The sequence below is a fragment of the Fopius arisanus genome, unplaced genomic scaffold (assembly GCF_000806365.1).
Source record: "Fopius arisanus strain USDA-PBARC FA_bdor unplaced genomic scaffold, ASM80636v1 scaffold00014, whole genome shotgun sequence".
NCBI lineage: Eukaryota > Metazoa > Arthropoda > Insecta > Hymenoptera > Braconidae > Fopius > Fopius arisanus.
Window position 1 is genome coordinate 27,825 of NW_011887753.1, and position 27,292 is coordinate 55,116.

A 27,292-nucleotide genomic window follows, 5' to 3' on the forward strand; every position below is an offset into this window, starting at 1 on the left:
TTGTATTTTCCGAAACGAACACGCTGTAAACAACTGGGACTTGAGTGCAAATATCGAATTGTGGGTTCATTGAATATTTACGTATGAATACTTCATTCGTCGATATTCCAATGGTGATTCACAGAGTCCATTTAATTTTTCATTGGTGAAAAAAAAATGGTGAAAGTATTAATTATTCTGACCAACAATTCCATATACTTCATCATCTTCACTCAATAATCAATGAAAATATTCCGAAATGGATTGATCAAATTTAATAATTCATTTTTTAACGCGATGCATCACGTACGAATTTTGTATGAATTTTTCACCTGCTCCATTTCATTTTCATTCGTTGTCTCTCGGTATAAAATATGGATGATTCCATCATTGCAGTTGAATCATTTAAAATATTGGAGGTCGTGAATTTTTTATCGGTAGAATCTAACGCGAAAATTCTAAAAGATATCAAGGTGAATTCTCACTGCTTTTCTCCATCTAAAAATCTGCGCTGTTTTATTGGGAGAATGAAACAACGAGAAATCGCAAACGTTTTATTTTTACCAAGGCAGGATAATGGAACACGTTTTCCGACTTGTGATAATTGGTTATCGATTCACGTGTGCATACCGAAATATACAATTGGTTAGCGATAAACCGAGGCAATGAAATCAATTGGTAGTCTCTCGTTACGGATAACCCCGACTAACATATGGAAATTCACGGTGAGAGCAATAGTCCTCACCAAATGCAAGAATTAATTGACTTAAAAAAAAAACGCTATTCCCCTCTTTATTAAAATCCCCGGAAAATTCACGATAATGAAAATAGAAAATCTCATAATTTCCCACGAAGAAATGATCTCAAATGACTTGTTCCAGGACACCAATGGTTGAAATCTAATCTAGGCGTCATCCCGGAGTCCGGTTGGTCAGTGGATCCCTTCGGCCATGGCTCGACAGTTCCGCACTTGCTTAAAGCCTCTGGAATAAGTGGCACAATAATTCAGCGTATTCACTACGCGTGGAAGCAGTGGTTCGCCAAGAAGCAGTACGGTGATTTCGTCTGGTTGCAACCCTGGGATCAAATCGGTGCGTACGACATCCTGACCCACAACCAGCCCTTCGACATCTACAACATCAAGCACTCCTGCGGTCCACACCCTCACGTTTGCCTGAATTTCGACTTCCGGAAGATACGTGGTGAGTACACCGAGTACTCGGTCCGCGCTGTCGATATCACTCCAAACAACGTCAAGCAGATGTCAGAATTGCTGCTAGAGCAGTACTCGAGAACGGGTTCTCTCTTTCCCCACAACGTAGTTCTGATACCTCTGGGTGATGACTTCAGATACGATCAGCAGATCGAGTGGGACCAGCAGTACACCAACTACAAAATCCTAGTGGACTACATCAACAGTCGAAAGGACGAATACAACGCTGAGATTATCTTCGGTACACCCAAGGACTACTTCCACGAGATTCAAAAGAGAACCGAGAAATTTCCAACACTGGCAGGTGATTTCTTCGTGTATTCGGACATCTTCAGCGAGGGTAGACCAGCTTACTGGAGCGGTTACTTCACAACCCGACCATACATGAAGATCCTCGACCGAGAGCTCGAGGCAAATCTCCGATCAGCCGAGATTCTCTACTCAATTGCTCTTAACGTGGCCCGCCAGAGTGGCCACGATATAAAACTCTATGAGACCTACTTCGAGAAGCTGGTGAAAGCCAGAAGGAATCTCGGTCTTTTCCAGCATCACGACGCCATCACAGGAACATCCAAGTCCTTCGTTATGAAGGACTACGCCCTCAAGATGTTCGAGTCAATCTCCGATATGACAAGTCTTCAAAGCTTCGCCATTCAATCACTAGCTGCAACAAACGTCAAGACCACGACGATCTACGTTCTACCAGAGTCCGATCGAGACAGCTACGAAAAATTACCGAAGAAAATACCGATAACGATCAATGGACGTGAAACCCGAAGTGTTGTTCTATTCAACTCTCTGGCACAGCCTCGCCAAGAAATAGTGAGCTTGCGAGTGAATTCACACCGAGTCAGAGTGTTGGATCCCAAGGGGAGACCAGTCCCTTACCAAATAGCACCTGTTATGAACGCAACAAGTATAACCCACGACACCTACGTCCTCCTCTTCGTGGCTGACTTAAAGCCCTTAACCATAGCTACATATCAAGTGGAGCACATCGACAAAGTCCCAATGGAATCAATTTCCACGGTTTACTGCAACAGATGTGGCAAGGACACTGTATTTCCAATAAAGCCAATGCAGTCCAGTGACATCCAACTAGAGAATCACCGGATGAAGCTCCTTTTCGATGGGCAAACTGGATTCTTGAAGAGAGTCACCAAAAAATCAACCGGAAAAGTTATGCAGTGTGCTATTCAATTCGCTGCGTATGCGTCAGCTCAGTTTCATTCTGGGGCGTATCTCTTCATGCCTGATCCAAACCTCAGGGATCAGGACAAGGATATCCTGGAGGCTTACACACCTCATCAGAAGATTTATATTGTATCGGGGAGTCTGAGTTCAAGGCTGACCGTTGAGTATGGAAAGCTGTTGGCACATCATGTCTCGATCTTTCATCACGATGGCCCTCTGGCAGAAGCTATCTATTTGAGGAACGTCGTCGATTTCGAAACACCGCCCAAGAACAGAGAGACTGAGATGTTCATGAGAATACAAACAGATATTCTTAATGGAGATCCACCCGAATTTTATACCGATCTCAATGGTCATCAGATGGTCAAACGACGGAAGATCGAGAGAATTGGGATAGAGGGGAATTATTATCCGATAACGGCGATGACGTACATCGAGGATAGTGCGCACAGGCTGACACTTGTTGTCAATCATGCACAGGGTGCGGCTAGTTATCAGCCCGGATGGCTCGAAGTGATGCTGGATAGACGAACACTTTACGATGACTCGAGAGGAATGGGCGAGGGCTTGCTTGATAACAGAAAGACCGTTTTGAAGCACTGGATGCTGCTCGAGGATATCAGCGGTGAGAAGGGCTCATATTCGAAGCCCTCGTTATTCGCTAATCACATCAGCAATGCACTCAATTATCCCATCAACATGTTCATTGTTGATGGGAATGAGAGCGACATCAGGATGAAATCCGAGGTGAAATTGCTCAGTCAGAGTTTCCCTTGTGATCTTCATTTGCTTAATCTGAGGACCAATCATGATCAGAAACTGCCCCATTTTCCTGTTAGCAGTGCTTTAATGGTGTTACACAGACAGGGGTACAGCTGTGCTGTTGGCGCTGATGTTGCCTTGAAACATTGCCCTCTTAGTGATAAGTTGAGTTCGGGAACTGGGTTTTACAAGTTGGGGAGTGTCAATGTCACGAGGACTACTGTCACTGGAACGAGGAGTAAAAAATATCTCGAGGATGGATTTATGGGGATTAATCCCATGCCCATGGAGATTGAAACGTATAATGTGCAGTTTTTACAGTGAGTGTGGGGCAGGCGTTAGAGAATCTTGGAAAAAGTTTCTATACGCATTTCCAACGGAATCAGTCCATTCTAGAGGTTTTTTTCGGGTGTGAAATTAGCGGATTCAAATATTTCATATATGAAGCGTAAATTCCGGGTAGTATCACTGGGTATCTGTATAGAAACTTTTTATGTGATTTTTCCTTACTTCTGGAACTCGAGGGTTTTTTTTTTCGGGGGATAATGGCCTGCGCTGATCACTTTTATAGGATTTAGTAGAAAATTTTATTATAAATGCACTTGGGGGTTTCAGTTTGACTTGGGATTTTTTGGGAGTATTTATTAATTTGACTAGGAAATTTTAAATTGTTTAGACTGGCTTCTGTTACTCCTGTGTTTGAGTAGAGGACCACTTTCGATAGATTGTGTGTTAGCAATTATCGCAGATCTAGTAATAAAGTGATGAAATGGAACGAGTTGGAAATTAATTGATTTAGTGGGTAAATTAAAAAACTCGTCTATTTCCTCATTTTTCGAGTGATTTGGAAAAATGAAGTAGAATAATTTATAACGAATATATTAACTATTGAATCATGAAGTTGAGGTGAACAAAATGTTGATACTGTTCTTCCAATTTTTCATTGCGAGTGGAAGGTAAATTTTTTAAAGTGCATTTTCGAGGTTTAAAAAAATTGTACATACTAAGATTAATTGTAAGAGTAAACGTGACATTGTGAGTGATGCTGTGAGGAATCTCGTGCAATGATCTGATTGTGATTAAACTCCATCAATTCATTGGTTTATTAAAATCAAGGGGATTTTTATCATTTTATTGATTTATGATATTTTTTGAATTCATTTTCATGGATTATGTGAACTGGGGTATAGGCCGTGAATTCCAGGCGATTGCGCCGATTCATTCGATGAAATAATTTTTTTTTAACGCTTAACGATTTACGAGTACATGCATTCTGTAGTGTATGAAAAAAGTGGGATTTATCTCATTGCGTTAACACACGATATTCCTGAGCTATGGAAATAATTCACAATCCAATAGTTATTGTGTCAGTATTTTTCTATCTCTCTGATTAATTTCTACCCCACAACACAACAGCTGCAATCTCCACTTATTTTGTATTATTTTCAGTATTTCCTGCCCTCTCTGGCCATTTCTGTTGTCATTTTTTTGTTTTATGAAATCCAATTTCTGAAGATATTGAATTTTCTCACGGTGTGCGCCGAGATATTACGGAAACAGTCGTTGTAAGAATACTGTACCATACCTACGTGTTTGTGCTGTCTTTAGGAAAAACAAAATGAAATAAAGGAACAAGAACTGTACGACGGATGGAAGAAATCAGAGATATATAAATAGTTATAAATATTATAAATATTATAATGTAACTGAACAGAACGAGATGAACATATATAATATATATTTGTAACTGCTCTCGAGCGATCTCCGATGGTAGAAAATAAATTGAATAAAACGAAATTTAAATAATGCGAGGGGACACTGGCGGTCGTTCGAAGGGTGGACGATCTATTATGATTATTACGATTAAAGTGAATATTCCTTGCGTTACTATGTAACATCCAATATTTATTGAATAAAGATAATGAGTCGTATTTTTAAATTTTCCCTCTTATAATTATTGCTACAGGTCGTCTAGTCTCTTATCCTTTAAAATTTTAATTTCCCATTGGCAGCTTTTGATGGAGTTTTTATTGAATGCAGGAACGTGCAGGAGCTTGTGGTGAAGAGTAATTACAAACACTTCACAGGATATTCATGACTCAATGTCACTGGCATTTTCAGGTGGAGGTACTCGTCGAATGCATCACTTTTAGTCGCTATTTCAAATGCCAACTATTTCAGGATGTTCCTCGGCACAATATCGGCACTGGTGAATGTAATTGAATTTGGAATAAGCTCGTATCTGTGAGACGGTAAGTGCCGTCGGCAATGGGGTTAAGCGCTCTCCACTATGTGCGATAATTAAATTACATCACCCCCTTGCCCGGGTCGAGTCATCTGGGGGGTGAGTATTCTGCACGCAATGTCGCCCACATATTATTAACTACCAATGATATCGATAATTTAATACTTGATATTATCTTTTTCAATTAATAACCCAGAAAAGGAAATGCTCTGTTCTATCTGTGTTGGAAAATTGAGAATGAAGAGTATTTAAATTCAATTATTAATATGCAACTTTTAAAAATATTGAAATAAAAAATTTTTATGTAAATATTAATAAAAATATATAGTCGTGGAAAATATTGATACGTCAAGTGGAGTAAAATGGAGTAATATGGACCCGTTATTATTATTATGCTTATTATTATTATTATTATTATTAAATAGTAAGTTTCAATCGAATTACTTAATCCTCCAGAAGGTGCGAAGATAAAATCTCACTCGCTTCAAACAGACAGAAATATATTTGTTGTTTATACACAGAGACAATAGCACTAAATACAACTCGAACAAGTACACTGCAGTCACGATAATAACACCATCAACATTATCCCCGCAATGTGTTTATGAACAAGCACTTTGAAAAATTTTTCACGTCAAATCCTCGAAATAATTCGCATCCTTAGAAAAAAAAATCCAAATACTTGACTTCCGACAATATTTGGTTTTTAAACTCCAGACAACTCCCATTCGGTGTCAATTATAACAATTATATTCCTTTGTACTTCATTGATGAAGTATTTGTAGAAATTCAATGAATTTTTATTCTCAGTGCAAAACGAGAACAAGAACAAGAGAGTCGGTGTGATTGATTAATCTATTATAGAAACGTTTCTCTGAATAAATAGAATGCTCAATTTATCTGATTAGATTCCCAGCATCAATAAATACAAGTTCGTAATTAATGGACCAACTATCAATTCATGCCTCTCAATCACAAATAAGTAACGAAATTATATAGGCCTAGTGGCTGGAATGACGGTTGAAGATCAAGACTGAACGTTAATCGAATAAAATACTATTCTAAATGCATCTATTACGTTCAAGTCCACGAGTACATGAGACTATTCAATTCAACTACTGCGTACTATCTTTTATTAATTCTATTAGGGCTCCATTATACTCCCGCTTTCTCCTTCGATTCGATATTCAACAAATTTTCCTGTATCGAAGTGGTAAAAGAGAATTACTCTTCATTGAGAGGAAATATCTCCGAAGAGCCAACGCACATCAATTTACTACTTCGATACGGATTAAATACTCTGTTCCAAGAGTATAATATGTGCAAAAATCCATTCGTAAAATATTTACGACAGCTGTATATTTCCTTTCATCCGGCCAACAATTGATAATTTATTGCACTCAAATGATTTCGCCATTAAATCATCACTAAACCAGTTTTAGTTAATTATGCCCAACGATTTCGTTTTGAATGAATTTTCAGTTTGTGAATAATGGGATACTACTCAATAATAACGTTATATGGTAATAAAATATTTGACGCCCTAACCGACGTCACGGAATGAATTCTAGCTTCATCATTACAATTATTATTTTCCCAATCGTTTAAGTGCATGGGGATTAATTTGGGCGTGCGCCGATTGATCTACGATACCTCCACAGCGTGCAATTTACCTAGATAAACCTGATAAAATCACTTGTGTATTTTATTCCCCTTCAGTCGGATTGACGTCAATTGACTCAACTCAATTCGTTCATGGTGCGATTAATTTTCCTCTCAACTACGTGATACATTTGCGTTTGCTGGTGGAAATTTTGGTAAATTGACTATAGGATATTTTTTTGAATAAATAATTACACAAAATTTTACACTTCCTCATCCGTTTTTCAACCATTCATTCCAGTCCACCTTCCTCTTCGAGTTTTGATAAGAATTTGGGAACTCGATAACTCGGCTCGACCTGTCGTGCCATGTCAATCAGACCTAGTAATTTCTTTATTCCAATGAAGACCCTCTTGCCTTGCAATCGACCATGGAGGGAGGCTATTTCCTCCTTCGTAAATATTTCAACTTCTTCCAGGACTGAGAGCAGATGATCTGGGGTTGATAAGTTGGGGACATGGAGAATTGTGCTGAATGCTGAGAGTAACTCCATGTCTTCTAAAACTTGCCTGCGACTCGTTGTACACAACACAAGGAGCTTCTTTCCCTTCGGTGGTTGTTTCTTGAGCAACACGAGGAGTGCCTGAAGGGTGAGATTTGAGTACCTCGGTCCGATGGGCCCATAATCCAGGAGACGTTCAATGTTATCGACAAGTATGCAACTGAGTTGTGAGCGATAAGCGTCGTCGAATACTTTGCGTATTGAAAGACACTTGGCATTTTCAGTAAATCCAACCATATCATCTGGAGTGCAGACCTTGGTGAAGGGAAAGTCAGAGTTCTTGGCGATCTGTGCAGCTAGTGCAGTCTTGCCACTGTTGGGTGGTCCCTCGAGGAGAACAGAGACAAGACCAAAGCCCTCCGTTGCCCTGGCCTCTTGGATGTAAAGATTACCATCAGCTAGAATCTCAGCAACAGGTCTGCCCCAGTTGAGAATGCCTCGGGTGAGGAGATGATCGAGGGCATCAGCGGCTGTTCCAAATGCAGGCTTAACATCATTCTCAAGTGCCAGGAGGAAATCTGTCCTCGATACCATGAGCTTCTCCATGGCTGAGGGATCCACCTCGACCTTGCTCGAGGCTTTGATGAGTTTATTCATGGCTGTGCTCTGAGCTGCCCTCACCAGCCCCTCGAGCTCAGCTCCACTGAAATTCTTTGTGAGTAACGCGAGCTCCTTGAGATCAACGTCTGAAGAAATTTTCTTGTGATCTCGCATACGTCCTGTATGAATATTAAGAATTTGGAATCTTCCATGCTCATCAGGAAGACTGATCTCCATCTGCACCTCCAATCTACCAGGACGTAGGAGGGCCTCGTCGATCATGTCCCTTCGGTTCGTCATCCCAATCACTAGAATATTATTCAACTGCTCAACACCATCGATCTTCGCTAACAACTGGTTCACAACTGTGTCGTGGACTCCAGTATTTCCAGCAACACTTCCTCGAGACTTGCAGATGGCATCGATCTCGTCGAAGATTATTATGTGGAGTCCACTGTTGGGACCGAGTCTCTTCTCCTCCTCTTCGGCATCAGCAAACAGTCTCCTCACATTTGCTTCACTCTCCCCCACGTACTTGTCGAGAATCTGGGGCCCATTAACAATCTTTGGCTCTCGTGCATTTAACATTGTTCCAATCTGACGTGCCATCAGGGTCTTACCAGTTCCAGGTGGACCATAAAGGAGAATGCCCTTGACGTGTTTGCAACCCAATTGCATCACCAGCTCTGGAGGAAATACTCTCGAGGCAAACGCTCGTCTGAAGATGGCACTGAATTCTTTATCCAGACCACCGATTCCCATTTTAGCAAAATCCCAGTCTGGATTTATTATTGATTGACGAACCATTTTTCCTTTGGCCTTTCCAATTAGATTTAGACTTGAGTTGTCAGCCTTCTCGAATTGAATAACTGTGTCCCCCAGACATCTTCCCATTCTCGTTTTCTTTGGTTTTGGCTCTTGGCCTGATTTAATCGCTGATATATCCGCAGCCTCGAGATTCTTCACCACAAGACCCAGCACTTTTTTATCGAGAAATTGAAATGCCAGTTGTTGGCCAACAGTGAATGCCTGTCCTGAGAATTGCAGGAGAAATTCTTTTGCCATTAATTCCGTGTCGTAGGGCTCGAGGGTGGTTTTTGTCTTTAGAAGAAAGTCCGCTTCCAGGACAATTGTGCAGAGGAATTCGGAGGCTGAAGTAGGATCGAAATGATACGGACGAACGTCAATCTCTTGGTTGAGGGAAAGTGCTGCCCACTTTCGCTGGGGCAGACTGAAACCCACTGCTCCATGGGGCACCTCATGGTGACTCTTTACTGTGAATACGAAATGCTGATTTGGCCCAGTTGTCACTTCAATGTGCCTGGAGCAAAAAAAAGAATGAATTATTAGTGTCTAATCGATCGATTTGCTCCTGCCTCGCAATACGTCACACTAGAATTTCATCCGATAAGTATAAAAAAAATAAATATTTATCCACGTGGATAAAACAACTGTTCCTCCAAGCAAATAATTTCTTGTGAATTCTATTCATTTTAAAATGATCACTTCCATCAAATTGATTCGTTCAAAAATAATGACTCCTCCGATAAGAGGATGGAATCGACGTCTCCTGTCATATTTCATCATTTCGCTCCAAAATAAATTGTCACTTTATTTTACAAAAAATAACACTCACTTGACATTATCCGGAAAATCACCAGGATTGATAACAGCACAGTTGGTGTAGCTCAACTCATCAGTAGGACACCTGACCGCCTTCATTTTCTGTAATAACCACGAAAAACGCCAAAATTCATGAAATCACCTCTCGAAACTATGCCTGACCTCAAAAACTATCGACAAAAATTGATTGGTCTCTGCCAGTGAATGAGCAATCACCCGAGATATTTCAACGACTCCCCACAAACCATCGACTATCACAAAACACGAAAATTATTAAGTCATCACACATGATGCGATAAAAATAATGATGACTCCCTACTAATTCTAACTCATGAAAAAAAAAACTCACCAATCCTGCCATCGTGAATTACGGACAGAATCCCACGGAGTGCTGATGTACTTCGTGTGTAGAACAGACCTGCAATGCAGAATCCATTGATCTGAAGTGTGCAACGAGTGCGCAGGTGTCTACCGGCTATTGTTACCAACAATGGGCGTCAACAGTCAGCTGTTGTCAGCCAATCGTCATCACTGTCATCGGCTAATTTCTCGCTAAGTCATTGGCTAAATTGGGAAGCCAATGTATTATCGATTCGTGTCAGTGGTCAAGGAACAATTTCAGACAATTTCAGACAATTCCACAATTTCCCAATTCCACATTCAGATTGATCACAACATACCCTTGGAGCAGTTTCCTTCTGATTTTTTCCAACTTGGAGAAATTAATCGATAAATTCATTATTCATGCTATGAGCTGAGAATATTGGTCATCTGTCAACGAATATTTTTTTATTGCTGATATGATGGGGGAGATTAACAATTTTATTTTTTGAAGTCATGTTTACATGATTTTTTTTTCAAAGGTTAAGTTGTTTGGTTCTAGGTTATTTTGGTTATATCGAGTAGGTACTCTATTTATTCATGGTGGTATTCGAATGATGCATAATTTTTCATAAATTGTTGCTTCCTGGGCTTGCAGATTGAAAAGTAGTTGAATAAAGAGTGCAATTCGTGATGGATAGGGCTAAGTCGGGAATTACTCGGGGGCCCAAGAGTAAAATAGCTCATCATCCTCCAGATCTATTTGCACTTGGCTCCAAAACCTCCAGGAATGAGCCCCTAGAGTCTAAGAGGCCTGGAGGAATTTATGGGAAAGCTAGCTCCTCATCAACGTCTACTTCAGGTATAAAACTCAAGGAAATTCCCACGTCAACGTAAAAGAATTAATTATTAATTGTCATAAATCCTGATCATCAGGTTCAGACAGGAAGAAAGAAGCGCCAGCACCATCGCTTCAATCGCTTATTCCCCCAAAGAAGCCAAAACTCGGTACTCATGTTCCGCACCCACGTCCCCCGATGTCCAGTGCCGAGGCCTGGGAAGTGGTTTCCATCGACTGTGACCCAGCAGATCTCGTTCCAATGGTGTTGGAGGCCAGTGACAACGACGAAGGCGACAAAGTCATCGGCCTCATCTGCGGGGCGATAAAAACCCTGAAGAATCAACGAGGAAAGCCAGACACCCTCCTCTACATGGGTCTCATCTACTTGGCAAAACTCCGCCCCTCGATGTTCTCCAACGACTGCATCCTCCACGCCTTGTCCTCCCTCCTGAAGCGAGACCAGTCTCACAATTACACCAAAAACAAAGGCAGTCCCCTGGTTCCAGTATTGGCTGCAAATCTCCTGATGAGGGGTTACCATGACAAGAAGAATTGGCCTGAGATCTTCATAAAACTGTACATCGAGGATGCCCTGGGTGATCGAGTTTGGATTGACCACGAGGAGTGCAAGGGCTTTGTTGACAATATTCTGTCTGGATTCAACACAAGACATCCTCCAAAAAGTGCTCTACAGCATGAATTGTCAGTGCTAGCCCCTCGAGACTGCCACAGCCCCTCGACGATGGAAGACGATGACTCTGGCACATCCTTAATTCAACTCACTGGTGACAAAGACAAATCCGAGTTCACTGTGAGCCCTAGGTACTCCCACTGCATCGAAAGCGTCGAGAATATCGTCTTGGAAGCAGTGAAAGAGCAATTGAATCGGCGCCAACAGCAAGCGGAATCAATAACAAAGAATTTTTTGAAGCTGCTCTCGTCGACCTGTGGCTTCGTCGAAATCAGAAATATCGCAGTCCCAAGGCTGGAAATGTGGTTGCACAATCCTAAACTAATGAAACCAGCCCAGGAACTATTGATCTACATCTGCTACAACTCCACGACTCACACTCAACGAGATGTCGAGGTTATCAGTCAATTAGTGAAGATGAGACTAAAGACTAAAGCTGTTATCAGTCTGTACTTGAATGGAGTGAAAGAGCTGATAGGTCTGCATCCGGAAAATCTCTCTACAACCCTGAAGCACACGATCTACAATGAATTATCAAACGCGAGAAATCCCAACAACATGCCCATGCTGGGGGTGATGTTTCAGGCAGCACCAGAGGCCTCGGCAAAGCTCCTAGCTGAGATCTTCCAGGATCTGCTTATGAACAGAGAGGATTTTCTGCGACCGCTGCGAGCATTATTCAGGGAAATAGTTCGTGTCTGTCGTCACGACATCAATCTCATAACTCTTGCACGAACCCTGATGGCAGAACGAGCTCAGATAGCCCAGCAACTACTGACCTTCGAGTTCAAAGAGAGAATGTTCATGGCAATAATCGACCTCCTGTGTCTGTGTATGTTCCTGGGGATAAGTCCTCAAGTTAAAGAGGCAACACTTCTGTCCCAACGAGGAGACAAGAAAGACGTTGCCTTGTTACATCAATTTCAGACTCTTGTGTCAACGATTCAGTACGAGACTACCTCCTGGTTGCAAACGACTGCGCAACAGACTTACGGAGTTGGCAGGACTGAGATCCTTCATGCAATCCAGAAGATCATGCTTCTTGAGTCACTAGATCATTATTACAAGCTCGACAATTGGCCACCGGAGACTGAGAGGGTTTTGTTTATGAGGATCGTGTCTGATGTGCCTCTTCTCCAGAGTACATTACTGAGAATCATCCTCATGGGATTCACTAAGGAGAATGGCCTGACCCACTCAGAAGTCCTGGACATTGCTGATCAGTTAATAAAGAGGGCTGCAGCCAACTCTACTGAGACCTTTCCCACCCTGGAAATCGAGAAAATGGACATAATTGAGCTGATCTTCAATCTCTGCGTCTATCAACCCCCGGGCTCCATCAACATTCCATCCGGCTACGTGCCCCCCAATCTGGCTATTTCCAATTTATACTGGAAAGGTTGGATAATGCTATTGATCCTGGCTGCACACAATCCCTCGACGATCGGTGCGATTGGCTGGAAAAGATATCCAATCTGGAGAACACTGATGGAGATGTGTATAACGAATCATTTTCAGTATCCTCCACCGACGATGGCGCTACCAGAGGTGATTGAGCAAGAACGAGCGAAGGAGTTGCAGATTGAAACTCTGGAGAAACAGGAGATACTGGAATATGAGTCTCACTTGGCTGCTGCCTCCACAAGGGTTCAAATATCAGAATCAAACAGTCTTTTGCTTTCTCAACTCATCACAATGGATCCCACTGGAATAGCCAGACGTCCACCCCCAGCTGTTCTCGAGCAACTGCAGTCTGTAAATATTTCCCTGAGACTAGGTCACTTACTCTGTCGTTCGAGGAAGCCAGACTTCCTCCTCGACATCATCCAACGACAGCAGCAGAGCTCCTCCCAGAGTATGCCATGGCTGGCTGATCTCGTTCAGAACAGTGAAGGCTCTCTCAGTCAACTTCCAGTCCAGTGTCTCTGTGAATTTCTCCTCTCGACAACAGCTCAAGCTGTCGACAAGCAACCAAGACAGCAGCAACTCCTCTCACACCTCCAAAAACTCCTGACTGATCCCAATGAGGATCAACAGCACGCCTGTGAGGTACTCGAGTACTTCCTGAGAAGATTAAGCAGTCAGCAGAGCAACAATCGCCTCCAGGCGATTACAGGACTCAAACTCGTCCTGGAATCTATTCCACTGGAGGACGAGCCCATGGAAGTGGATGGAGAGGCTGAAAAGGAGCTCTGGCTCCTCCGAAAACTTCCATCGATTCCTCATTTTCCAGCGGTGAGACCGCTCGTATCAACAGCATTGAGAGGTGCATGTCAAGTCGAGAATAATCCAGAATTAGTTCGTGCCTATGTGGCATATCTTGCTGAGCACACACAGGACGACGATCTCCCGGAATTAACTGATCTCGCTAATGAGATATCTCAAGTGGTCGTCGAGAGAAGCACTATTACTGCTGCTATTCTCCCAGAGCCTGAAAATGATTCGCCGCAGTGCACACAGACTCTTCAGGCCTTCAAAACCATTTTCTGTAACTATCTGGAGAAGGCCAGATCGCCTCGTGGGGAGGGCTACACCTGGTCTCAGAGTCAGGATCAAATTCTGGTGCAGTGGAATACTGGGGAGGAGTGCACTATGCACATTCTTGTGGTTCACGCCATGATTATTCTTTTGACGTACGACGTGAACGACGAGTCAGGGCTGTCAAATGATTTACTCGAGATTTGGTTCCCAGAGAGTGGAGAACCACCGAAAGCCTTTCTAGTAGACACGAGTGAGGAGGCCCTCCTGATACCTGACTGGTTAAAACTCAGAATGATTAGAAGTAATGTTCCCAGACTTGTCGATGCAGCATTGAAGGATCTGGAGCCCCAGCAGTTGGTTCTCTTCATCCAGAGCTTTGGCATCCCAGTGACTTCGATGAGTAAATTACTCCATACCCTGGACGTGGCTGTCCAGCTGGATCGTGACTCTGTCAAGGAAGCTGTTCTCGATAAAACGTACATGGCACAGCTGGTGAAGGTCCAGCATAGAAGGGGGGCCACAGGAGGTCTAGTGTTCGTTCAGGTCCTCCAGCTGCTGGAGCCTCAATTGCCTGACGAGCCAGATCTCAACAGTGAGAATCTCCAGGAGCCCCTGCCCCAGAGTGCGATGGTCCAGCAGCAGTCAGTTATCCAGTGTTCTATAAAAACCGAAGTGCCTCATCTCATCAATAAACTCTTCATCGAGAACATCTCTATGAACCAGAAGACTGAAGCCTATCGAAGACTCCACAAGATCCTCGCCAAGGACCTGCAAAAATCTCCAAAAGAGAGTGGAGCTGTTGTACTGGCTATCCAGCACATTTGCAGCGTCCTCAGTTCGATGCAGGTGAAGCAGTTCCTCGGATCACTCGTCCACATGCCCCAGTACTCCTGCACTCTCATGAGGATGATCCTGCTACCTCTGAAGAAACCCACTACATCTCAGCATGTCGTTGAATTGGGTCGCAGTATGTGCCTGAACCTGATTTCCCTAATTGGTGACATAAAAGCCCCGATTCTCCATATCCTGCGAGACTTTGCAAATATTCACATGAAGAAAATCCCGAAGAGGAAAGAGCTGGTGATTTACACGAAGAATCGAGACCCTGGAAAAGTTCTAGAGAGCACAGATCCCCTGAATTTGGAGAGTGTGGGGAGAATTCTTTTGGATATTTGTCTGAAGGAGCAGAAAAATGATCTCCTGGTGGAGGCCATGGTGAGTCTCTTAGTTTCGGACAGCAATGGAGGTCTTGTGAGGCCCAGAACAGGACTTCTGATTGATTGGCTGGCGTCTGTGGAGCCAGAACTCATTGGCATCTGTCCAACTCTGCAGATGAAGCTTCTCTTTGGAAAGACCAGAGTTCACTTGAAGATTGACGAGAGCATAGTGAACTCTCACGCCTGCAGGCCCTATTTACTGACCCTCCTGACACATCGCGCTTCCTGGGCCACTCTCCAGAAATGTGTGGGACATCTCCTGGATAAGTGTGACGATGGATACGATCCAACAGCTGTCCTCGACTTCCTCTGGGCATTGACATGCAATCCAAAGTTGTGGCAGGGTCGAGACAAATTCACTCCAAAGCACTACGTCCCCGAAAATATTCTCCTCCTCAACGAGAAACAGCTTTTGACTCTCGTGGCATACCTCGTCGCCGAGGCAGTGATAATCCATGAGAGACAGAGTCGAAATGCTGCCCTCACTCAAATGGAAACTAGACTGGATCTACTCCAGCATTGTGTGTCAACAGAAGAGAAATTCACGTCAATCGTGGTGAATTATTTAGCAGACAGAATGATGTACAACAATAATGTAGAGTCTGACATGGCTCATCAATTTCTCCTCCATATGTACATGAAGATACCGAAGGTCATAACATGTTTGAACCCATCGCAAGCAAAAAAATTTGTGGCTGGAGCAAATATCAAAGACTGGACCGGTTCAGTTCTGGATTGCATGAGCCACTCTCTCCTCACCGCTCTTGCTGCAACACCCAGACAAAAATCATGGGCATCAAAATCCCAGGAGTTTGAACTCTGCGCAAGAAAAATGGCGGCTGTTCATCCTATTCTTGTCCTTCGACAATTGCCAATGCTGGCGTCGTCCCTAATGGGCAGGTGTTACCTTGAGTACAACGAATTTAGATCTGGCCATCATATGAATTTATTCGTCCAGGTGATGGGTCTGCTGGAGCTCCTCCAGCCTTATCTCTTCAATGAGCAGCACAGGGACGCCCTGGAGGACACACTGCAGAATTATTTCCAGTGTTTTCAAAATTATGGACCCTATAAAGATCATCATCAATTGACACCACTTCTGAATAGATTAGTAGTCCTGCTGCAGGGGTACATCTCCCACGGGGCCCAGAGGGCCTTAAAATATCTTCACAGGCACATCCACACCTTGAGGGAGTTGCAGGGCTACTTTCCAGGGCTGACAAACCTCAGGGCACTCATAGCATCGATACCAGGGCCTCGAGAGGGAACCAATGGAGAGGAGATATTCATCACTGGTCCTCCAACCACCAGAGCAGAGCCCAGTTATCCTGATCATTATCCTGGACTCATTGCCACATTGGCCAAAATCCAGGGAGACGATGTATTCTCTGCACTCCAGGAAATTGAACACACGTCATCAAGGAAACCGTCGATTTTAGAATTCTTTACTGATAGTATAACCGAGTTACTCGTGTCACCACAGGGAAATATCAGGACTCTGGCTCACACTCTCATCACTCGAGCATTGAAGCATCGACCTGCACCAAATCTCAATGTTCTCTCGGCTTTTCAGAGGTGTCTTGATAGCCCCAGGTCTGATGTACTCATGTCTGCTCTTGATAGACTTCCAGATATTGTTCTCTGCATGCAGGAACATGCATTGCCATTAATGCAGAAGGTCTTTGAACTCGGTGTCAATTCCAATGTCAACACGATACTCCATATTAATAAGAGCATCGCCCTGTTGAATACCCAGCAAGGGTGTTGAGAGGTATTGGGAATTGAGGACTTGGGGTGTCATTTTCTGGCTGAAGAGTTCAAGATTACTCCTATCCTTTTTTATGTCGGGGTTATCATTAATTTTTAATTAATGTGTAGATGTATATGTACAGACAATGGGGTTTCCGATGGAAACTTATGAAACTATGAATACATTTTTTATTCAAAATTACTATTCTTGCTTCATTCGATTTTATTGCAAATATCTATGTACAGGCATTTTTAAGTTCATTGTATTAAGTATTGAATGAATTAAATATAATTTTCGGGGAAAGAGAACAGTAGGGCATTTAATTTTTTTTTAAGTCATGATTGAGTGAAGTTTTCATTCAATTATTATTATTATAGAAAAGGAATTGAAAAAATCTCAGTGAAATTTCATTCTTCCGTTCTATCTCTCCCTTCAAATTACAATCACTAGTTTCGTTTAATATCAGTAAGTTGATTGGAAAGCCTCACGTGAAATATTATTTACAGTATGGAGTCTCTCAAAAAAAATTTCCCTTCAATATCAGTAAACCGGTTTGAAAGCCTCAGGAGGCACATCATTGACAGTATACGCCTTCTTAAAAGCGACAATAGCAGCTCGTAGATCCCAATTATTCTTCTCCAAGAATTGCTCTCCATATCGTGAATTCATAGTAGTAACATTGCACAAAAATTTGAGAAGATCGTCCTTCTCATTATTACTGAGATAAGTAGGCTCAAACGTTGGTACTGCATTCAAACTCAATTTCGAGTCATTATTCTCCATCATAATGGAGTTACCACTCTGAATGTGATACTGATCATTAACAATCCGATACTCATTATCATCCTTCTCAACAATAATGAAAGTCCTAGCAAACATCAAAGAAATGGGAAACTCTCTATAGAAAAAAAGTCCATGAATGGTGACAACCAAATGATTATCTCCCTGATGCATGACATCAATGGAAAATGTCTTGTAATCGTGATAAGTCGGTGGCAATCGTCTGAGAGTATTGATAATGTGATCAGGTCCCTGTAGAAGATACTTGTAGCCCCTGGAGTAGTCAACGAGTTTCAAAAGATTTCTGTTGATTGCCAGAATCCTAGTGAGCTGTCGGTGTCGAGGATTTGCGATGTGTCCACAAGTTGTTGAAAAATAGGCATTAGCATCGTATAAACCGTTCAAAACACTGCGATCTTTCTGATCGAACAACGTAAAATAATGCTTGACAAATTGCTTGACGAGACTCAGCCTTGAATTATCGAAGAGGAAACACGGCTGAGTCACAGGAATTGGCTGTTTTTGTTCAATATCGATGATGACTCCGTCCAGTTTTTGCACATGAGGAAATATTTTTCTGACAGCTTGAATATACTCCTCTGGTGATTTGTAGAGTGTGCAGAGGGGATTACCATCCAACCAGAGCTCCGTGATTTTGAATTCTGAGAAATATCTGAGGAACTCGACGTTCTCTATTTTATTGTAACTCAGGTCGAGTTTTGTCAGAGTGTAATTAAAAGCTTTCTCGTACAACATTACTGCAGTGAGTTTATTGTTCTTTAGATTGAGCTCACGAACTGGTAGTCTAGTGTTCTCAAATTTCTCTCTAGTATTTCCAATCCTCATCCTTGCACATCGCAGAACGAAGATGAGAACGGTGGGAAGTGATAGGGGACAGTACATGGATCCCAGGAATTTGTCTGTCTTGAAGTTCTCCAGGTTGAGGATTTTCTTCAGAGAGTCCCAGCGACTGATCAGGACCTCGGTGATCATTTTGTGAGGATTTATCTGCAATTCGTTCATACTGATGAATCCCAGAATAATGTCAATCTTCAGGATCCGATTGTCTGGAAGGCAGATCTGAAGACCTTGACGCACTAGGGACTCGATCACTGCAATGCTGCATTTTGAGAAGAATGTGCCATTGCGTATGTCTTCGATTTTATACATCACTGGGAGGAGGACCTCTGGACGACACGCAGAGATCATCGCATCCATCACTGATTCATTTTCGTAGTTTGCTGCATCGAAGATGATGAATTTGTGCCAGAGATCTTGACGAGCTGCCAAGGCCAGTTCCTGACTGTTGAAGGAGGGCTTCAGGTGGGTCAGGCGAAGGGGCTCCCAGGTAGCGTTTGCATCCTGGGATGCTGCAGCCGCTGCTACAGCCGCCGCAGATGACCTTTTTGTCATGATTGAGGAGACTTTCGAGGACCCACACGATTCTCTCGTTGATGAGTGTCACTCAATCTTGGAAGTATATACTAAACCAGAAGAACTGTAAACACTGGAGATTTTCGAATGGGAGAAGCATCGAGAGGAAATGAAGGAGACTGTTTTATTCAAAGAGGATCAACGTTCGGGTTTTGTCCGCGGAGTAGGAGGGCGTAAAGTCGCCAGTCGAAAAAAAATTCCCTCCATCCGGGCCTTAAGTTATAGGCTGAATTTGATATTTTTAATGAAAAAATTTTCACCGAATCCCTTTATTACATTCATACTTTATTTGACAAAACATAATTTTTCCCAGAGCGACAGGCATCCAGTAAGATATTCCACACGTAATCGTGAATTCACCGGAGAACAATATATTTATTTGAAGAAATAGTCTAAGTTAAAAGCCCCCTGTATAAAATTCTTTTCAGAGATACCCCCAAATTCCTGAATAAAATATTCGTCATACACCAGATCTCCATTCTTTATTTACAATTTAGCTCCGAGATCTGAACATGTTTCGCTGGCAGAGATTTTTCATATAACATTCTATTCCCGAACTCCTAGGTGTTTCGAGGCAGTATGAGAGGCGTTGCTCTGTCAATTAATTTACTCCTACACTATGAACAAAGAAGCAATTGATGTAATTAACTAAATGAGATGTGTCAGTAGTGGGCAATACATTTCCACATGAACTATAAATATCCAGAATAAATGTGTCCAGGGGGAGATCCACACATTTACATTCAACAATAATTTTTTATCTCCGCAGCATGATTTTTTTGGCAGTGTACTAGTGATAAAATTAATCATCGGCTTCGATTTTCGTATCTAGCCGTGAAATATGTGGATTAAAATAATATTAGATTGGGTGGTTAAAAGTGAGGATATGCGTTTAAACAAGCAATCCTTGTTCAATAAATACCCGATGGTCTATAATACTACGTTCATCTTGTTCTCAATCAAGAATGCCATGTTCCATATTCATGAGCTAGTTATCCGTATGAATAAGACGTTTTCACTGTATAACAAGTTATTTGAGTATCTGCAGAATACTGCAAGAAAAATATTTCGGAATTTTTCACATTACTGTACCTGTAAAGTGGAATGGAAGCTACAAAAACGATTCCACTAAAATTTTTGCTATGCGATTAGAACCAGAAGTATTCCTGGAAAACTATTAAAATACTAAATGAATTAATTATTCGTTTTTCCTATTAAATAATATTCGTCACATTCGATAACTCCCAAAATCTCCGAAGGTTCTGTAACAGACCAGATCTCATCGCACGAATCACAATACAAAATTCAATATGAATAGTCACAATCTTACTGTCTTGCCCCCATAGAATCCATTCGAACAACAAAATAATAATAAACCGTAACAATTATTATTAAAGGCAGTGAAAATCTATCTAGACGTGAAGAGAGAAACATTATCTTGAATCACCGGAATACGACGTAAGGGAATAGATGAGGAGTGATGTGATTAGAGCATCTCGATAATTATCTATAATGATGGATGAGGGGTTATAAGGCAAGCCACGGATGATTTCTGATGGACTCTCGACTGCGATCGCCATAATCATATGTCACTTCAACGCCTTTTGGTATGTCTTCCTTAGCCGTCAACACAAGGTGTGGTATTGCGTCAACTTCAACGACTCGTGCTATTAAATTCCCATTACGCGAGTGATTAACGAGTCTTCCCAGTTTATCACTCTCAGCTGTTGCATCCACACTACAATAAAAAAAAAATCGATAATGTTTTATAAATGCTGTAAGTGATAAAGAAAAAATGAGAGGGCAGCCTACCAATACTGATGCCCACGATGTTGAAAATAATACATATAACAGCCAGTGCTTTGATCTTTCGCATACTCAGCCTCACGTTTCTTCGCAGTCACTTGATCGACGAGCTCTCCAATATACTCCACAACGAATTCACCTTTTGCAAATTCACGAGTGGTAACCACTCCTCGTCCTTTACCCACAAAATGCTCCTTCTGCAAGCCTTCCTCCACTTGACGAATGACTTTGCTCTCGACATCTCGTTGTTTCTCCTCTAAAACAGTCTTTTTACATTTTCGAACGCTTCTTCTAACCGGAAAGTACTCAGTGACTTTGTGATTGGGGCTGGCTATATTAAAATCATTTGAACGTTGATGAGTGCCTCCATTGGCCTTGAGCTTGCCCCTGGCACCTCCAACATTTTTTCTCCCCACAGATTTAATCACTGGAGGTGAAACAATCAAGTGTTTTTTATCATCATCTCTGGAAATGATCGTGTCTGAATCATCATTTTGTACATTTGGCATATTGATACGGTGTGGAGTTGGTGGATCTCCACATGGTACATAAACCGGTGTCTCATCTGTCTTGAATAGTTCTTTGATGGGTGATGTAAAGTCCTCCAAGTCTTCGGTCTCGGTTTTCACCGGAATATCTGTTACATATAAATCATTCTGTTGGATGATAAGCGTATTCACGTGCTGCACAGTCTTTGTCCTTTCTCCATTTAAAATAGCAGGTGGTGGGGGCGAGAGGTACGACGCAATTCCCCTTGTTCCAGGACTCGCTTCTCTCGCTTTACTATCGATTTTCTTCTCGCGTTTGATTCCTTTTCTCATGGGAGATGCTATCACTCCATTTGCTCCGTTTGTAGCTGATGATCGTGTGTGGATCGAGCTTGGGGCGGTCGTTCGTTTTCTTCGGCCTGGAGACAAAAAATAAATTATCATCATTAATCATTTTCTAAGATTAATTCTTTAATGATTAAATGTCGAGGAATGGCCATCATTGAGTTGATAATGAGAAACCAAAGACATGAGTGCAAATCATTTTCCAGAATTTTTCTGAAAACCATCGAACTTCCATTCTGACCTCCATCATATGCAATGAATTCAAATATGGCGGGCTTTTCATAAAGCATCTATGGCGTCTCCTAGGAAAGTTCTCTATAATCTAATATTCAATTACAGACCCCCCCGTTAATTACAATCTCTCCTCCACGTCAATACGTAATTCCACAAATCTCCATTACCCGAATCAATTCCGACTTAATACATCCCAAAATAATTACAACTCCCCTCGACAATCGCATTGACATCAAAATATAACCTGAATGCGGTACAAAATTCATAGTAATAATTGAATCATTAATCCGACAGACAGACATACCTTTCACCATCGCGAATACTGAATCTGTGCAGGATAAATCTTGGGACAAGTCGAGGACAGCTCGAGGATGATTCAATCCACTAATTTATCAAATTTATTTTGAACTGTTTTGGACACTTGATAAATTCCACACAATTTTCTAAAACAGAGCGTCCCAGCCTTCTTCGAAAGTCACTAGCGCCATTGGCGGCCGCGTCGTTGCTATTCCGAACTTACCCGAAGACGTGAGTCAAAAAAAATTTGAATGAAAAATATAAAAACCCCGAATTATGCCACCTCTACTGAAAAATCACGAGAATAACTATAAATAATAGATGAAAAATGCATAACAAATAAATTACTTGACATTTTTTTAATTAATTGAAATTGATTATTTTATCTCAGGGAAAATTGAACGCACAGCGCATGCGTAGATGATTTCGGAGCAGTCAATTTTAACTGAGATGTTGTTTCATGTTGTTTCATGTAGTTTGACCACCCCTGCAAGACAAGACGACAACAGTGCCACGATCCTGTAAATTGTTTGTCAATAAAAATTAATTTTTCTTAGGAGTATTCCGTGAAGAATAAGTCGTCGTGATAGCGTTGTCGCATTTTTGCTGTAGCTCATGGGTGGGGTTGAAAAAATGTCGAATGAACTTGGAGGAAGTTGAGTTGTTTGATGAGATACTTGGATTTATCCATAGTGACTGTATATACCTGGTGTACACATATACAGAGAGGGGAGCGTTCGAATACATGGACACATGTACAGCTGTCAGTGGGCATGTGTGGGTACGCTGAATGATGCGTAACATTTTTTTTTCAATGATAACAATTAATTTGGTCATTTATCCTGAGTTGATTTCTTCTCTGGATGATCTTGAAACTTGAGGGGATTTTTTGCTCAAGAGATTGCAGGAGTTCATGAAGAGATTTGTGATAATTCTGATGTAAACATTGGGCTTTGGCGGTGAAGCTTCATTTTGTTGGTGAGACGATCATTTTTATTTTTTGCATTATTATTTTATCGGGCATAGCCCTGGAGCTTACGTAGTTCGAAACCATGGTTGCGATTTTGGAAATTTTCCTTATCTTGAGATTTCCTCTTATCTCATCAGGAGTGAAGGAGAAAGAGAGTTGAAGAGTATATCGGAGTGCTTTCGTATTTTTTAAATAAATAATTTATGGATAAGTTCGTTCATAGAAAAATTGAACTTTACGAAAAAGTCACTTTTCTCCCCACAAAGTGATCTGTTATTAAACTGCCTTTGCAGGTTCAATCAACTCATTAAAATAATCCCTCAGCCACAATGATGATCGTAAAAGAACAGGACATCCTCGACAACCCCAGCCCTTCATCTCGGAATAATGAATCATCGAAACAGTGTAAGCTGTTAAGTTGATGCACAGAACTAAAATTCTACCCCCAACGGGATAATTACGATAGCTGAATTTGTCTCTCGTTGAAGAGCATCCGAGGATATTGAAGAATAACCCAGTTCATTAATGAATAAAATATACCACAGTGTTGATGAAGTTAAAAGAACTTATGTGGAGGTGGCAAACTCTCATCTGAGTAGTCTCAGTGTTGTAAAACTGACTCTGATGAACAATGAACCATTCGGGAAGCGGCAAACGTCAGGCGAAGGTTTTGGAAGATAATTACTGGGACTGCAGTGTTTGCACGTATAGAAATACAGCAGAAGCATTCAAGTGCCTCATGTGTGACGTGCGTAAAGGTACCTCAACGCGGAAACCCCGCATTAATCCTCAACTGGTGGCTCAACAGGTTTGTTAATTATTGCATTCTCACTTTAATTTTTCAGCATCTAATATTTCATTCTAGTACTCGCAAGCACTAAAAACATAAAAAAATAAATAATGGAATACTAAAAAAATGTTCAACTGCAACAGGCGGCCCAACAGCAATATGTACCACCGTTGAAACCAGGAAAAAAAGAAGGTGGAAGTGGCAGTAGTACAGCGAGCTCCGTCAATAGTAATAAGGAACGTAAACTGGACAAGCCAAGGCGGAAAAATCGTCATCCACCTAGATTGAAAAATGTCGATCGCAGTACAGCCCAAACTAACGAAGTAACTGTCAATAATGTGACTGTAGTTATAACAGAATATAAGCCTAAAGTGAAAAAGAATTCGGATCAGTCGGGTTTGTCCAGCAGTGCATCCTCTGAAAATGGTAGTCAACACGATTCGAATCAAGACTCACGGAGTCTCGACATAGGAACCGATGTTTAGTTTTCCATTTGTGCTTAATATTTAATTGTAATGATTCTTGTGAAATAATCATCTAATTATAATGTACGTACACATTTTTGTTGATTCAGCAGGGAGGGTGTCTAGCTAGTTAGTGATGTGTATTAAAATTACACATTAATGATAGTTATTAAAGTTTATAGGAATAATAATTTATTACGATTAGCCAAGGATACATTGTGTAATAATATCGAATTATTCAGTTTTCAATTTCCTTTATTTCTACTCAATATCACAAATTTTCTACTCGGTGACAATTACAAAAGCAAAATGGTCAAATCAAACTCCTGTATAAATTTTATATGCAGCAGCATAATTTAATATCTATGCATTTACACTGCCGTATTTTTGTTCAATTTATTTTTCTGACATTCGATATACATTTATGATATATCAATAATCGGAAATAGAATGCAATAAATAATAAATATGTTCGGGGTAATCGGTCAGAATGGAAATATACTTGTATTTTTTTTTTATATGTACGATGAAACTCATAGGTGTAAATTATTGAAGTAGTGAACAATGAAAAACAAAAGGAAAATAAAAATCTAACTTTGTTGAATTGACTCATTTTCTTGAAGGTCTTTTATTTTTTCTTATCTTTCAGAGTTATACATTCCATGTCTTCAGTGACTTCCATCAGTTCTCCCTGTCGATTCTCACTTTTTGGTGATGTATTATCAGGAAATTTCAATTTTCTACCTTTGAATCGATCGGAGACAGCAGTGATCTCCATCAGATCCCAGACCTTGTAGTTGTGGGACTTGTTGTCACCTCCGGAGGCAAATAAGAATGGGCTGTCAGGGCTGGAGGCCAAACATTGAATCGACCCCAAGTTTGTTTTCTTCTCAAAAATAAAATCCACATTGTGGATATCAAGAACGTCCCAAACTTTGATTACACTATCTTCACAAGTTGTCACCAACAAGCCAGGGCAGAATGAACTCAGTGATAAACCCGTAATCTCTTTTTCGTGGGCTTTTTTCTGCCACACGTGTTGACCCTGTCTCACATCGATACACTCGATATTCCCATTATTTGTGCTAATAAAGAAATAATTTGGGTCGAAATGGTTCCATAAAACGCGCTCCACTTCACCAGTAGCTTCCCAGGATTTGAAAGTATCGTCAACACGACAGTCGAATAATCTAGCTGTACTGTCTGCACATCCAGTTAGTAAATGATGGGTTTCAGAGGGATGAAACGCAATGGACTGAACTTTCTCAGCGAAATGATTGATTTTCGTGACTGGTGTACCATTTTCCAAATCCCATAATAACACTGATTGGTCCACCGAACCACTTGCCAACACGTGTGTATAATTACAATTCCATGCGAGATCCAAGACGGCGTCTTTATGTCCCACACGTTTTTGCTTCTTTTTCTTTTTGGGTTTTGAGCCTAGAGTAAATGCCGGCTCGAGGCAATCGATCAAATCTAAATCCCAAACTTTAATTATCGATGTCATGTCCCCGATGGCACATAAATTCGCGGGTTTGGCGTCAGAAGGATCGAAATTCAGCCATTCCAAGCACAAAGGAAATGCAGGTAAGAGGAGATCGTGGTGGCAATAAAATGATCCTTCCTTTTCATTGTAAACTGAAATAAAACAGAAATTAACATCGGAATATCGTGGTTAAATTAATGTTAGCTCACCAAATATTTCCAGAATACTAGCATCTCCTTCAACGTGCGCAACGAGAACAAGATTGTCATCTGCCTTTATCACATCATCCTCTTTTTCTGAATCTTCATCCTCGTCATCGTCGACTGTCACAAATGGATCTTTGCCATGGGCATTTATCACTGCTAATCCACCGATGTTACAATGAATATTTCCATCTACAATTTTTTAAAATTGGGAATAAAACGCGTAAAGTATCGCTTGTTACTACCACTGTACCTTCATTATCGTAATTTTCAAAATTAAATTCATCTGTTGATTCTGTGGGCTCTGCATTCGATCTAGATGGACCGCTCTGTGTACTCGGGGTATTGACATCCGAATCACTGTCCAAATCCCTAAAACAAATGTCATTATTCGTTGTAATTAATTTATAACTGCATGCAGGAAAATTCTATCAATCCCCGAGAGAATTTACTCTATTTCTGTCTGCGTCTTCTTGATAATTCCCTCTAATTCTTCAGGCGTCAGTTGAACCTGGAAAAATCATGTGATGATGACTGCAATGTCAAAGCAGAAGGTAGTCTTAGGTGTAAAAAAATAAATGTGATAATTACTTTTTCAGGATTGGGAGCTGCGACTCCTCGCTTCACCCACGTGGTGCAAGGTATAATATTGACGTTCATTACGAATAAGTAATTCTATCAAATCCGTACAAAATTATTTCACGTGTATTTATGTACTCCAAACACGTGTTTTCTATCGACTACGTCGAATGCAGGTTAAGAAAACATAATGATCCACTGCGCATGTAGAGGAGGGAGTGGGGATCAGGACTTTTGACTTGTTTTGAATTTTAATAAGTCATTGAATCGATGGAAGAAATAAATCCCATGGATAAAAATACATTTATCCTTTCCAAATACTTCAATCAATAAAATTTCAATTTCAAAACTTATTCCCGCAATTAATGTTAATTATGAACTCCAATAATTTT

At 41.2% G+C, this 27,292-nt stretch overlaps 7 protein-coding genes across 7 annotated transcripts in view; 3 read left to right on the forward strand and 4 right to left on the reverse strand.

Moving 5' to 3' along the window:
* alpha-Man-IIb (alpha-Mannosidase class II b) overlaps positions 1 to 6,056 on the forward strand; it is a gene marked incomplete at its 5' end in the record, with an annotated part of 24,242 nt that extends 18,186 nt beyond the window's left edge. The window contains 1 exon segment of the mRNA XM_011299245.1: positions 861 to 6,056. Within this exon segment, the coding sequence (XP_011297547.1) occupies positions 861 to 3,472 (2,612 nt within the window).
* On the reverse strand, positions 5,877 to 10,160 carry LOC105263199 (vesicle-fusing ATPase 1). Its single transcript, XM_011299244.1, has 3 exons — positions 10,070 to 10,160; positions 9,734 to 9,822; positions 5,877 to 9,418 (listed from the first exon to the last, which is right to left on the reverse strand). Exons 1-3 carry the CDS (start codon positions 10,079 to 10,081, stop codon positions 7,288 to 7,290), a joined length of 2,232 nt encoding a protein of 743 aa, XP_011297546.1. The 5' UTR covers positions 10,082 to 10,160; the 3' UTR covers positions 5,877 to 7,287.
* Positions 10,161 to 10,297: 137 nt separating this feature from the next.
* Positions 10,298 to 17,329, forward strand: IntS1 (integrator complex subunit 1). Its single transcript, XM_011299246.1, has 3 exons — positions 10,298 to 10,622; positions 10,700 to 10,903; positions 10,978 to 17,329. Exons 2-3 carry the CDS (start codon positions 10,735 to 10,737, stop codon positions 17,037 to 17,039), a joined length of 6,231 nt encoding a protein of 2,076 aa, XP_011297548.1. The 5' UTR covers positions 10,298 to 10,622; positions 10,700 to 10,734; the 3' UTR covers positions 17,040 to 17,329.
* A 105-nt stretch (positions 17,330 to 17,434) lies between these two features.
* Positions 17,435 to 19,334, reverse strand: LOC105263202 (nuclear RNA export factor 1-like). Its single transcript, XM_011299247.1, has one exon. The coding sequence runs from the start codon at positions 19,212 to 19,214 to the stop codon at positions 17,562 to 17,564; it is 1,653 nt and encodes a 550-aa protein (XP_011297549.1). The 5' UTR covers positions 19,215 to 19,334; the 3' UTR covers positions 17,435 to 17,561.
* A 149-nt stretch (positions 19,335 to 19,483) lies between these two features.
* On the reverse strand, positions 19,484 to 22,581 carry Set8 (SET domain containing 8). The gene is made up of 3 exons (XM_011299248.1): positions 22,413 to 22,581; positions 21,048 to 21,948; positions 19,484 to 20,973 (listed from the first exon to the last, which is right to left on the reverse strand). Exons 1-3 carry the CDS (start codon positions 22,420 to 22,422, stop codon positions 20,763 to 20,765), a joined length of 1,122 nt encoding a protein of 373 aa, XP_011297550.1. The 5' UTR covers positions 22,423 to 22,581; the 3' UTR covers positions 19,484 to 20,762.
* Positions 22,582 to 22,876: 295 nt separating this feature from the next.
* RYBP (ring and YY1 binding protein) lies at positions 22,877 to 25,237 on the forward strand. Its single transcript, XM_011299250.1, has 3 exons — positions 22,877 to 23,383; positions 23,669 to 24,183; positions 24,309 to 25,237. Exons 2-3 carry the CDS (start codon positions 24,007 to 24,009, stop codon positions 24,648 to 24,650), a joined length of 519 nt encoding a protein of 172 aa, XP_011297552.1. The 5' UTR covers positions 22,877 to 23,383; positions 23,669 to 24,006; the 3' UTR covers positions 24,651 to 25,237.
* On the reverse strand, positions 24,665 to 27,234 carry LOC105263205 (no child left behind). Its single transcript, XM_011299249.1, has 5 exons — positions 26,913 to 27,234; positions 26,774 to 26,832; positions 26,575 to 26,693; positions 26,328 to 26,513; positions 24,665 to 26,270 (listed from the first exon to the last, which is right to left on the reverse strand). Exons 1-5 carry the CDS (start codon positions 26,979 to 26,981, stop codon positions 25,258 to 25,260), a joined length of 1,446 nt encoding a protein of 481 aa, XP_011297551.1. The 5' UTR covers positions 26,982 to 27,234; the 3' UTR covers positions 24,665 to 25,257.
* Positions 27,235 to 27,292: the final 58 nt, after the last annotated feature.

Bases quoted from the DNA above. Each gene is read 5' to 3' on its own strand.
- LOC105263205 (XM_011299249.1), bottom strand. From the start codon at position 26,981: ATGAACGTCAATATTATACCTTGCACCACGTGGGTGAAGCGAGGAGTC. The intron at 26,694-26,773 runs GTAAATTCTCTC...CATTTGTTTTAG, and splicing joins AAGACGCAGACAGAAATAGA to GGATTTGGACAGTGATTCGG. The intron at 26,514-26,574 runs GTACAGTGGTAG...AAAAAATTGTAG, and splicing joins TGAAAATTACGATAATGAAG to ATGGAAATATTCATTGTAAC.
- LOC105263199 (XM_011299244.1), bottom strand. The intron at 9,419-9,733 runs GTGAGTGTTATT...TTTTTGCTCCAG, and splicing joins GATTTTCCGGATAATGTCAA to GCACATTGAAGTGACAACTG.
- LOC105263202 (XM_011299247.1), bottom strand. From the start codon at position 19,214: ATGACAAAAAGGTCATCTGCGGCGGCTGTAGCAGCGGCTGCAGCATCC.
- Set8 (XM_011299248.1), bottom strand. The intron at 20,974-21,047 runs GTAGGCTGCCCT...TTTTTATTGTAG, and splicing joins CATCGTGGGCATCAGTATTG to TGTGGATGCAACAGCTGAGA.
- IntS1 (XM_011299246.1), top strand. From the start codon at position 10,735: ATGGATAGGGCTAAGTCGGGAATTACTCGGGGGCCCAAGAGTAAAATA. The intron at 10,904-10,977 runs GTATAAAACTCA...CCTGATCATCAG, and splicing joins CTCATCAACGTCTACTTCAG to GTTCAGACAGGAAGAAAGAA.
- RYBP (XM_011299250.1), top strand. From the start codon at position 24,007: ATGAACCATTCGGGAAGCGGCAAACGTCAGGCGAAGGTTTTGGAAGAT. The intron at 24,184-24,308 runs GTTTGTTAATTA...CAACTGCAACAG, and splicing joins CTCAACTGGTGGCTCAACAG to GCGGCCCAACAGCAATATGT.